General features: G+C 42.9%; 1 protein-coding gene across 2 annotated transcripts in view; it reads left to right on the forward strand.

The window, feature by feature from the left end:
* The window catches only part of ERCC6 (ERCC excision repair 6, chromatin remodeling factor), a 76,211-nt gene that overhangs the window by 56,568 nt on the left and 6,682 nt on the right, over positions 1-12,961 (forward strand). For both annotated transcript variants that reach the window (XM_060034648.1, XM_060034649.1), the window contains exons 11-18: positions 3,279-3,395; positions 5,117-5,212; positions 9,375-9,590; positions 10,060-10,170; positions 10,560-10,679; positions 11,080-11,174; positions 11,774-11,919; positions 12,005-12,706. In XM_060034648.1, the coding sequence (XP_059890631.1) occupies positions 3,279-3,395; positions 5,117-5,212; positions 9,375-9,590; positions 10,060-10,170; positions 10,560-10,679; positions 11,080-11,174; positions 11,774-11,919; positions 12,005-12,706 (1,603 nt within the window). The remainder of the gene's footprint in view (positions 1-3,278; positions 3,396-5,116; positions 5,213-9,374; positions 9,591-10,059; positions 10,171-10,559; positions 10,680-11,079; positions 11,175-11,773; positions 11,920-12,004; positions 12,707-12,961) is intronic.

Here is a 12,961-nt window from a genome sequence, read left to right on the forward strand (position 1 = left end):
TAACAGAAAGTTGCAAGAATTGTAAAAATAGCTCCTAGATTCCCTAATTGTTAGCATTTTGCTAACATTTTGCCATATTTGCTTTACCTTTCCTTCCCTCCCTCCTCCTTCCCTACCTGTCTCTGTCTCTCTCTGTCTCTCTCCCCCCCCCCCGCCGTGTATACACACACACACACACACACACACACACACACACACACACACACACACACACACAATTTATGCTTTTTTTTTCTGAATCATCTGAGTAAGTTGTAGACATGATGCCCCTTTTCTCCAAATCCTTTAGTGTATATTTCCTAAGAGGAGGGATGTTGTCTTACATAATCATAGTATAAACATCAAAATCAGGAGGAAATGTAACATTGATGTAATTCTGTTATCTAATCTATTTGTCATGCACATTGTGCCGGTTGTTCCAGTAATTTCCGTGTCTGTTTAGTCTCCTTTAATCTGAAGCTGTTCCTCTGATCTTTCTTTTGCCTTCATGACTTGACATTTTTGCAGACTACAGGCCTGTTGTTTCATAGAACGTGCCTCGCCTTGGGTTTGTTTTCCATTCTTTGTGATTGGAATCAGCTTATTCGCTTTGAGCAGGAGTGCACAGAAGCGGCCCGTCTCTCAGTGCTTTACCCGTACCTGGAGGTACATGCTGTTGGTTTGTCCCTTCATTGGTGGTGGTCTGACTACTGGGCAAGGTGTTGTGTGTCAGATTTCTAAACTCTTTGAAGCTACCACTTCTCCTTTATAATTAATAAGTCATTTATGGGGTATACTTTGAGGCGGTGCAAATATGGTCTGTTTCTTCCTTGAAGTCCTCGTTTCAGAAGTTTGTGCACTTATCTTCTTTCCCTTTTTAGACTGTAAAGTCCTTGGGAGCAGAGGTACTGCTTTTATTTGCTCCTTTTTGTTTTAAGTCCATAGTTGCCATGAAATAGTGAATCCCAAGAAGGTAGTCTGTCAGCAGATATTTTGTGTGTCAGGCTGGGGCTAAAATGATGGGAAACGGCTGATAATCAGAGCCTTCCCTTGAATAGCATTCCTGGTCCAGTGGAGAGTGTGCAGGGGGGAAAGTGGTAAACAGATGATCACGGTATAGGGTAGTGAAGACTGTACTCAGGGGAGATAGCCAATAGCAGAGCTTGTGGGGGTCAAGGCAGGCTTCCTGGGTGGGGATGATTAAGATCTAAAAGGCTGAGGAGGGTGAGGGGGAAGAACATTAACTACCCAAAACATGGACTGCCCCTTGGATTTGTACACTGAGCCTGTGCAGGGGATTTTAGAACTGAAAAGAGCCCGAGGAGTCATCTAGTTGAGCCTCCTCATTTCATGCTCAAGGTTATTATTGAGACTGAGCGTTTTGGTGACTTGCTCTGGGAGAGGCAGAACTGGGGAGGAGTTATCACTCTGCCTCCTCAGGAAGAGGAAGGAAGCGTGAGCGGGCTCAGCAAGGTGTCCACTTTCCGTAGCAGTGGGGAGGTGGAGTGACGACGGAACACGGTGGGATCCTCACTGTGCATTTTTACTCACAGAGAGGCAGACACAAGAAGCAGAAGGGAATTCAACATAGAATTGGCTCGAAAGTTGGGCTGGAGAATGTGGCGTGACATCAAAGCTAAAATAGGGTTTCTTCGTCTTCCCTGCTCTCACATCCCCACCCCAGTTTAGAGCTTAAGATCTTCCTCTGGGGAGAGTGGGGTGTGAGAAACAGACCCGTCCCCAGCCACTCTGAGCTCCAGCCCTTGCAAGTTCAGCACAAGTGGGCTGGGGGCGGGCGGACTTTCCAGAAGGGTAGACGGGCAGGAGAGAGCGAGCCGCCAGGCCACTCACCAGCCCAGCCCTGGGTTTCCAGCACCATCAGCATCTCACTCATTCTTCGAGAGGAGAGAAATGGAGGTAGACGTGAGCATGTGGGCAGAGTTTCCTTAACACACTGTATATATTTTTAGGAAGATTTTAAATAATGTACTTGCTTCCTTGGTAGGACTGCAATGTCTTGTTAAAATTTGAAATTTATCTCAGCATTACAAGTCATAAAATGTACCTGGTTATCATCTTCAGGTAATTTTTATCAATGTCTGAATGATACGTTTACAGGGTTACCTGTAACCAAAAGTCGTTGATGAATGGAGTTTCTTTGTTATTGTCTGCTGGTCCAAGTAAAACTGTTTTTTTGTTTTTCTGTCTTTTTTTTTGTGGTACGCGGGCCTCTCACTGCTGTGGCCTCTCCCATTGCGGAGCACAGGCTCTGGACGCGCAGGCTCAGCAGCCATGGCTCACAGGCCCAGCCGCTCCGCGGCATGTGGGATCTTCCCGGACCGGGGCACGAACCCGTGTCCCCTGCATCGGCAGGCGGACTCTCAACCACTGCGCCACCAGGGAAGCCCAACCATGTTAATTTTTTAACGTGAATTTTTCTGTGTTTATTCAAGCTCTTTTAATTATTCATTTTGCTGATAACTTTCTTAAATTTAAGCTTTGGTTGGAAATTTTCTTGTTCCATTAAATAGTATTTACTAGGTTGTTAAGCCTATTTAGATTTTTTTCAAAGTATCAATAATTTATTGAATTCTTTGTTTGCCTTTAAGTGAATTGCAGAGAGAGTGGTTTCCTGCACTGTGGGTCTTTGTTTTTCTCTGGACAGTTAATACCCATCTCATGTGGCTGTGCTCCATTACAGAGCCATATGCTCCATTTTAGGCTGGAGTGACCTTTCATTTCTGGGGTCATAGGGCTTTTCTTGAACTTACTCTCTGAGTCTCCTGTGGGCAGTAATCTCTGCTTATTATCTGCTGTTCCCCTTGCTGCAGCGTTTCCCTGAGTTAGTGTTTGATCTTCAGTCTTGCGGAGTAGCAGTTCCTTTGTGGCTATTGGAGAGTACAAGATTATAAACTGAGATTTGTTTGAAAGCAGTTTTTTTCCCTAGAGGGGGTCAAGCACTGAATAAATCTCCACTTTAGGGTTTAACTATATAATAATAATTAAATAGAGGTGGAACAGGGCACAAAATTACCAGTTGTTCTTTCGTACATTTTGGTTAATGAGACGTTTTGTTTTGTTTTTTTTTAATTGGTGATATTATTATGAAAGCTACTGTATCCTGGAGTATATGGAACTTAAATTTTTACAAACCATTTTCCTACTGTTTCCCACAATTTTGTACAACCATTGGTCATTCTTTTAAAAAAATTTTTTTAAGCATTGGAATCATTTGAGAGATAAGAACAAATGCATTCCTTAGATATACAGTAATTGTTTCCCCTTTTCTCTTATTAAAGGTTAAAACTGCTTATAAGTGTGCATGTGTTCTACGAGATACCATAAATCCATACCTACTGCGGAGAATGAAGTCGGATGTCAAAATGAGCCTTTCTTTGCCAGATAAAAACGAACAGGTCTGTAAATACAGGAATTATCAAAACATTCCTAAAGCACAGGTGTACCTGGCATTCACCCTGCTTTTCACACACACAATAGGTGAGGCTAACAGGTGTGGTCTCTGGTGCTGTGGGGCAGGCTAGTGTACAGCTGTATATACCTGCCTACGACAGGTGAGTCTGCTGGGCTCAGGAGCGACTGGAGGGTGGGGAAGTGGAGGTGGTCATTGTGCACATCCTTTCAGGGAGTTTTCCCCCTCAGTTTTTTTTTAATATATTTATTTATTTATTTTTGGCTGCGTTGGGTCTTTGTTGCTGTGCACGGGCTTTCTCTAGCTGCGGCGAGCGGGGACCACTCTTAGTTGCGGTGCAAGGGCTTCTCATCGCGGTGGCTTCCCTTGTTGTGGAGCATGGGCTCTAGGTACGCGGGCTTCAGTAGTTGTGGCTTATGGGCTCTAGAGCGCAAGCTTAGTAGTTGTGGTGCACAGGCTTAGTTGCTCCACGGCATGTGGGATCTTTCCGGACCACAGATCGAACCCATGTCCCCTGCATTGGCAGGAGGATTCTTAACCACTGCGCCACCAGGGAAGCATCCCCCTCAGTTTTTGGAGCATCTAAGGTGTGGAGCACTGATCTGAGGAAGATGAATGGGTTTTCAGATCTGGTGCAAAGATGAAAGGGTTGTCCTGGATCCCTTGTAGGGACCTGCTGGTCTGAGAATGAAGGAGAACAACCAGGTGTGACAGATGAAGAAGTAGATACATTTTACAGAGTGAAAATTAGGAAATCAGGCCTGATAACTTCAGTTTCTATTTCTGTTTTTTTGTTTTTGATGTTTTTAAGTAGAGGTGGAGACACAGGTGGTGGGTGGGTGGCTTGGGGAGAGTGAGGAGTCTTGTCACGGCCGTCTGGGTGTGAGCAGGTGCTGAGCAGGGCGGTGGGGGGGGGGTCCTCTCTAGGACGCCGCCCTGGTGGGGCTGTCTCCAGCGGCACTCAGCACTTACCACAAAGGAGTGGAGAAGGCAGGCAGTTGAGTTCCTCTTCATTTGGAAGTTTGCAGGGCAGATGCAGTGGGTGGCAGAGGGGTAGCTGAAGGAAAATGCCGTGGGTTTGTGAGTAGCTGAGGAACGTAGCGCCGTGAAATGGTGGCAGTGGTCTTGGAGAAGGAGAGGAGGGTTGAGAGGCAGAATGTCGGGGGGTGAGGGGAACGTGGGGGCGTGGGTTAGTAGATGCTGTTGGGCTGGCAGGGTAAGGGGTTGTCAGAGGTGTGTCTGGTAAACTTGGGGATGGCTTAGAACTCCAGGAAAGGGAGGGGGTGTGCCAGGCAAGGTTAAGGTCCCTGGTCAGGTTTGCTGAAGTGAAGAGTGGGTTGAGGGGATCGCGAGCTGAGATGGTCTGAGCACTCGGAGGCTGGGATGGAGGAAGCGCTGTGCACCTGGTCCTGAACTTCCCCATGAGCAGGAAGCCAGGCTTCAGGGACTCCCAGGATAGTGGGGTGGGGACCAAATGGCATGGGGACCAAAAAGTGGATGGAAGACAGAAACGGAGGGGGCTCTTGAGAGGAGGGAGCTCTTCTTTGCTCAGCTCTGAGATGTGGCTTCTTTTTGTTTTGTTTTTAATAAGATGTACACTGAAAATTACATACATTGTGTTCTTTTGATTAGTAAATTTTGTTACTATTTTAGTTATTTTGTTTTGTTAAGTTTTATTTTTCAGCTCTGTTTTTATTCTCCCCTTAGGTCTTATTTTGCCGTCTTACAGATGAGCAACATAAAGTCTACCAAAATTTCATTGATTCCAAAGAAGTTTACAGAATTCTCAATGGAGAGATGCAGGTCAGCCAAATAATAGAAGCTGGAGAAAGAATTGTGGACTAAGGAAAGTGGGGGAGGAAAGGAAACTAGTACTAGTCAAGGATTCACTATTATTACCCTCTTGAAAATATTTGGGTGTGAACCTTCCCTTCATTTGAAGCCCTTCCAGAAGTAAGAGAACACACAGTTTGAGCATGCTCCCTTTTTATCTGTACCGCAGCACTGTTACACTTGAACCCAGCACTGCATGGTCTAGTGGAAGAATGCACTAGACAACAGGGTCTGTAATGGTGGGTCCTACAGGGATTGCTGTTCCTCCGTAGCATGTCGGGAGCAGCCCCGGACTGCTGGGCTGCACAGAGGAAGAATTATTGTTATACATTTTTATATAAGTAATAACATTTTAGTTATTGGCCATATTCAGCAACATATGTGGGTAAACGTCTCTTCATTCAGCACATGTAGTAAGTTTATCATCAGCTTTAGTCAAAAGCTTCACGTAAACTCTTCAACTTCTTTGTGCTTCAGTATCTTGAAGCGTGAATTGTATTTTTATTTGACATGTAAGACTTCCTTAGTCCTTGGTCCATCCTCGTTGGAGGTACAGCTGAGCAGCATGGGATGCTCGGAAATACGCTTTCCTGCCTCCTGCATGGAGCCAGACAGAGATGAGTGTGGGTGACAAGGCTGCCTGTGTTCCGTAGTATCTACATGTTTTTTCCTCCAGATTAAGGCATTTTCGTTCTTTTATCCACCTCTTACTATTTATTTCATCTGTCATTGGCATCTCTAGGATGTTTTGAAACCATTCACATTTATTCATCTCTCCTGTATCTCCCCTTAACTTATCTTCACGTGTCTCCAAGTTGTGAAGCCTTAGGTGGTCTAGATCAGCACTGTCCAGTAGATAGAGAACACAAGCCACATGTGTGATTTAAAATTTTCTAGTACTCACATTAAAAAAGATTAAAAAGCAAAACAGGTGAAATCAACTTTGATAATATATTTTATTTAGCCTGATGTATCTAAAATATTTTAATATGTAATCAAAATTTTTAAACTACTGAGATATTTTACTCTTTTTTGTACTAAGTCTTCAAAATGGGGTATTTTACATTGGTAACACATCTCAATTTGGACTACACACTTCACATGCTCAGTGGCCACACATGGCTCGTGACTGCTGTGTTGGACAGCAGAGATCTCCAGGAAGAAAGACAAGTAACAGATGACTCTGGGGAGTGGTGATGGGGTTCCTGCTTTGTTCAGATCGTTTATTGTTTATTTGTTTAACTGTTTACTAGTTAAAACTACTATACTCTTTGATTTTTGGCTTAATTTATGATTTATCTTTTTCCACTTGAGTTTTTATACTGGTGAGTGTGACTTGAGTCAGGGGTGAAACCTGTGAAAGATTCCCTCTTGTTGGGGCGGGTGGGTGGGCTCTCTCACTTTGGGTCTCTAAGCCCTTCTGCTGCGTGAAAAGTCCCGCACGTCATTCCCATCCGTGGATTTTGCACGTGGGTATGTTTTCTGATAAACTAATGTAAAGGTAAAGGGAATTTCAACCTCTGGCTCACATGTTAAAATACAGAACTTCTAGTGAGGTACTTAGGAGTATAATATTTAAATGCATTTGTTTGTAAAATAGATAGCTAGTGGGAAGCATAGCACAGGGAGATCAGCTTGGTGCTTTGTGACCAGCTAGAAGGGTGGGATAGGGAGGGTGGGAGGGAGGGAGACGCAAGAGGGAAGAGATAATGGGGTTATATATATATGTATAGCTAATTCACTTTGTTATAAAGCAGAAAGTAACACACCACTGTAGAGCAATTATACTCCAATAAAAATGTTTAAAAAAAATAATATCAAGAAAACACTCCCATTTACCATTGCAACAAAAAGAATAAAATATCTAGGAATAAACCTACCTAAGGAGACAAAAGACCTGTATGCAGAAAATTGTAAGACACTGATGAAAGAAATTAAAGATGATACAAATAGATGGAGAGATATACCATGTTCTTGGATTGGAAGAAACAACATTGTGAAAATGACTCTACTACCCACAGCAATCTACAGATTCAATGCAATCCCTATCAAACTACCACTGGCATTTTTCACAGAACTAGAACAAAAAATTTCACAATTTCTATGGAAACACAAAAGACCCCGAACAGCCAAAGCAATCTTGAGAACGAAATACGGAGCTGGAGGAATCAGGCTTCCTGACTTCAGACTATACTACAAAGCTACAGTAATCAAGACTATGGTACTGGCACAAAAACAGACATATAGATCAATGGAACAGGATGGAAAGCCCAGAGATAAACCCACGCACATATGGTCACCTTATCTTTGATAAAGGAGGCAGGAATGTACAGTGGAGAAAGGACAGCCTCTTCAATAAGTGGTGCTGGGAAAACTGGACAGGTACATGTAAAAGTATGAGATTAGATCACTCCCTAACACCATACACAAAAATAAGCTCAAAATGGATTAAAGACCTAAATGTAAGGCCAGAAACTATCAAACTCTTAGAGGAAAACATAGGCAGAACACTCTATGACATAAATCACAGCAAGATCCTTTTTGACCCACCTCCTAGAGAAATGGAAATAAAAACAGAAATAAACAAATGGGACCTAATGAAACTTCAAAGTTTTTGCACAGCAAAGGAAACCATAAACAAGACCAAAAGACAACCCTCAGAATGGGAGAAAATATTTGCAAATGAAGCAGCTGACAAAGGATTAATCTCCAAAATTTATAAGCAGCTCATGCAGCTTAATAACAAAAAAACTAACCCAATCCAAAAATGGGCAGAAGACCTAAATAGACATTTCTCCAAAGAAGATATACAGATTGCCAACAAACACATGAATGTTCACCATCACTAATCATTAGAGAAATGCAAATCAAAACTACAATGAGATATCATCTCACACCAGTCAGAATGGCCATCATCAAAAAATCTAGAAACAATAGATGCTGGAGAGGGTGTGGAGAAAAGGGAACCCTCTTGCACTGTTGGTGGGAATGTAAATTGATACAGCCACTGTGGAGAACAGTATGGAGGTTCCTTAAAAAACTACAAATAGAACCACCATATGACCCAGCAATCCCACTACTGGGCATATACCCTGAGAAAACCATAATTCAAAAAGAGTCATGTACCAAAATGTTCATTGCAGCTCTATTTACAATAGCCCGGAGATGGAAACAACCTAAGTGCCCATCATCGGATGAATGGATAAAGAAGATGTGGCACATATATACAACGGAATATTACTCAGCCATAAAAAGAAACAAAATAGAGCTATTTGTAATGAGGTGGATAGACCTAGAGTCTGTTATACAGAGTGAAGTAAGTCAGAAAGAGAGAGACAAATACCGTATGCTAACACATATATATGGAATTTAAGAAAAAAAATGTCATGAAGAACCTAGGGGTAAGACAGGAATAAAGACACAGACCTACTAGAGAACGGACTTGAGGATATGGGGAGGGGGAAGGGTGAGCTGTGACAAAGCGAGAGAGAGGCATGGACATATATACACTACCAAATGTAGCTAGTGGGAAGCAGCCGCATAGCACAGGGAGATCAGCTCAGCTCCTTGTTACCACCTAGAGGGGTGGGATAGGGAGGGTGGGAGGGAGGGAGAGGCAAGAGGGAAGAGATATGGGAACATATGTATATATATAACTGATTCGTTTTGTTGTAAAGCAGAAACTAACACACCATTGTAAAGCAATTATACTCAAAAAAAAATAAATGCATTTGTTAAGTTACATGATAGATTTTCCTAAATTTTAGATGGGCCTGATGTTTCTTATTTATATTTAAAAGGTGAGTCAGTTTTTTATATACTGTGAACTGCATACTTTTTTTTCTAGAGGGAAAATAAATCATCAGCAGTTGAATGTGACCCTGGTAGATGTGTTTGGTCCAAAAGGATTTTTTTTGTTTTTAGAGAACTTGCCCTATCAGGAAAAGAAGATGCGTAAAGGTTGATTTCTTCCAGCTCCTAATATGCTGTGATTAGGGTGGAAACTAAGAAGCTGGTGAAGAATTACTTTTTAATCTGTGTTACATGTCAAACAGCCTCCTTCCTTTTCTTCCGGAGTGAATGGTATTTTACGTGGGGTAATCTGAGTGCACGTAATTCTTTTGTACCATAGATTTTCTCTGGACTTGTAGCCCTAAGAAAAATCTGCAACCACCCTGATCTCTTTTCTGGAGGCCCCAAGAATCTTAAAGGAATTCCAGATGAGGAACTAGGGGAAGATCAGTTTGGACACTGGAAGCGTTCTGGGAAAATGATAGTTGTTGAGTCCTTGTTGAAAATATGGCACAAGCAGGGCCAACGAGTATTGCTGTTTTCTCAGTCCAGACAGGTGAGTATACAAACCTCATACAAGAAACAAGTTGGTTCTTTATGACTCACAACCATTATTCAAAAAATGAGATATTGTCTAAAATACTGATTCCAAAGGCAAATCCACCCATTGACCCTGAAGTGGCAGCCTGCAAAGCTCTTTGGGAGATGGGATCTTTCTCTAGAGTTGGTGCCCAGAAGTCGGCTTTTTAAAAAAGGTTTATTACCATGTGATTCTGGGGTGCAGGTGAGTTTGGGTCTGAACTCAAATAAATGCCGTGCTGATTACAAAACTTGTAAGAATTAACAGTATGGAAATACCAAAAATATTCTTGCAGTAATTACATTTATCTTCCTCGAATCAGGAAACCCCTTTTAATATAAGCCTTTTGGGAAGGATATGACTCTTTACACAAATGTGGAGTACTCACTGGAGGTGTACATTTGATTTTTAAACTCTTATATCCTCCACCCCTTCTCGCAAACAGATGTTGGACATATTTGAAGTATTCCTTAGGGCCCAAAAGTATTCCTATCTCAAGATGGATGGTACCACTGCGATAGCTTCAAGACAACCACTGATTACAAGATACAATGAGGTAACAAGTGAACAGAACGATGAAGTCACATGGTGCTACTTTGTGCGGGGCGGGGGGGAAGAAGGAGAGGTCTGCACCCACGGAGCCTACATCTGGGATTGGGCAGTGGGCGCTTTTAACTCAGTGCCTTTCTGGATTATTGGGATGTGTTGTGTTTAAACAGAGAATGTGTATTCCTTCTCGAAAACCCGGGTTTAAATATTGCTAATATAATTGATATTAAAAGTAGAAGCTGGGAGATGGGATCTTGGCTGACCAGAGGTTTCTGGGGCATAACCCATTGCTTGTATTGGGAACAGGCTTCCGTGTGGAGAATATGTAAAGGCAGAGGTGAGGAGCTGTAACTAGTCTTCCATGTGCATACTGAGTGTTGTGTGTCTTACCTCTAGGACACATCCATATTTGTGTTTCTTCTGACCACTCGGGTGGGTGGCCTAGGAGTCAACCTGACGGGGGCAAACCGAGTCATCATCTATGACCCTGACTGGAACCCAAGCACAGACGTGCAGGTCCGTTTATTTTGTTTAAAGGAGCGTGTTGGTGACATACCATCTGATGGCTTGCACTCGGGAGCGTCCTTCGGTGCCACGTTACCCTCAGCACATAGCTCACATCTTGGTTGTAGCTTGTCTTCAGCTCGGAGTAAGGGTCTTCACAGTTTTCCCGTAGCAGGCACACTAGACATGGGTAAAAAGAGAACGTGGGAGGGGACAGACACACATTGTTTTTCAGGTAGAGTTGGCTAGGTCTGTTTTGTCACCTGCCTGTTTATCTTCCTTAATAGGCCTTGGTTGTACTTAGCCTCATTAGCCAAAATTCTAATTTCGGGAGTGGAAGGAAGCGACCGGCTATTAATCAGTGCTTATCGCTGAGAAGGGTCCTTGTTGAGCTGCATCTCTTCTACCGTAGGCCCGGGAGCGAGCGTGGCGGATAGGCCAGAAGAAACAGGTGACGGTGTACAGGCTTCTGACCGCAGGCACCATTGAAGAGAAGATTTACCACCGGTCAGTACACATGGCTGTGCTCCTTGACCGGAGGGTGCTCTCCTGGTTGCGGGTGTGCAGGAGGGAGAGGCACGCTGCCAGGGTTTGGAGCAGGGAATTTTTAAAAAATAGTACTTTAAGAAGTCTTGGGACTTCCCTGGTGGTGCAGTGGTTAAGAATCTGCCTGCCAACGCAGGGAACATGGGTTCGAGCCCTGGTCTGGGAAGATCCCACATGCGGCGGAGCAGCTAAGCCCGCGAGCCACAACTACTGAGCCCGCGCTCTGCAGCAAGAGAAGCCCCCGTTCACGGCAACTAGAGAAAGCCTGTGTACAGCAACAAAGACCCAACACAGCAAATTAATTAATTAATTTAAAAGAAAAAAAGTCTTTCCATCTTAGAGCAATAGTTGCTGTAACTGAGCGATATGTGTTTTGGTTTTTTTATCTTGTTTTTTTTCTTTCTCATTAAAATAAGCTTAGATGTCTTATTGTGTGTTTTTTAAAAATGTCTTTGAACCTGATTGTTTTTCTACCTTATTAATAAACAATTGCTGTATGTTTAGAATTCTGAGGTACAGCTAAACATTGTTTCATACCAGCTTGATTTCTATCTTTTTAGACAAATCTTCAAGCAGTTTTTGACAAATAGAGTGCTAAAAGATCCAAAGCAAAGGCGATTTTTCAAATCCAATGATCTTTATGAGCTGTTTACTCTGACTAGTCCTGATACATCCCAGAGCACTGAAACAAGTGCTATTTTTGCAGGTATTTCATAAAAGAATTTAACTTAAAATAATGAAATACATAAGAATTATGCAGTATAACACTAGCATGTTTTTCCTTTTCACAGGAACTGGTTCAGATGTTCAGACACCCAAACGCCATTTAAAAAGGAAACTTCAACCGGCTTTTGGAACGGACCAGAACGTTCCAGTAGGTAAAAAGTTCCCTGATTCTAACACATCTGCAAATGTTGCCATGTCATCTGAAGAGAAATCTACAACTAGAGGACCTGAAGTGAATGCAGTAACTTCTAATCTAGGTGATCCTTTGAAAGATGCCCCTCAAACGTCTTGTAGTCTAACTAACAGTGAGAGGCTTGGAGAAGAGACAGATGCAGTGTCCAGACTGCAGGATTCCTCAGTGATTCATGGAAACGGGGAAGGTTCAGATTCTCCAAGAATCAGCAAAATGTACAGGATGTCTGGTGAGGAAAGCATCGATGAAAAGGAGGGTCTTTCTGATAAAAGAGAAAGCTGCCGGGTTCAAACAGAACCTCTTTGGGAGAATGAGCAAACAGAAAATAATTTTTATAAGCACAAGTCGAAAACGAAACATCATGTGGCAGAAGAAAAGACCCTGGAGAAACATCTGAGGCCGAAGCAAAAGCTTAAGAGCTCTAAGCACCGCAGAGATGCCAAGTTTGAGGGAACTCGAATTCCGCACCTGGTGAAGAAGAAGCAGTACCGGAGGCAGGACAATGAAAATGAGAGCGAGCCCAAGGAACGCAGCCATGACGACTACGTCCTGGAAAAGCTTTTCAGAAAATCAGGTACTCCTTTTGCTGACCTTGCCACAGGTGTGCTAGGAATAGAAATGAGGGGGCCACTTCTAGCGGAAGCAGCCTTTTCTGACAGTGCAGAGTGTGTGCTCAACTGGAAGTATTTTCCCTTCTAAAACTCAGATTTGAAATGTATTGACATTTTTGAAAATCATTTTCACCTCTCTTTCATAGGAGAATTTGAACCTTGGGAGAACAATAGGACTCGACTTCTAACCACATACAGGGGGGCGCAATGCTTAAAAT

Source organism: Delphinus delphis, chromosome 16, assembly GCF_949987515.2.
Source record: "Delphinus delphis chromosome 16, mDelDel1.2, whole genome shotgun sequence".
Lineage (NCBI taxonomy): Eukaryota > Metazoa > Chordata > Mammalia > Artiodactyla > Delphinidae > Delphinus > Delphinus delphis.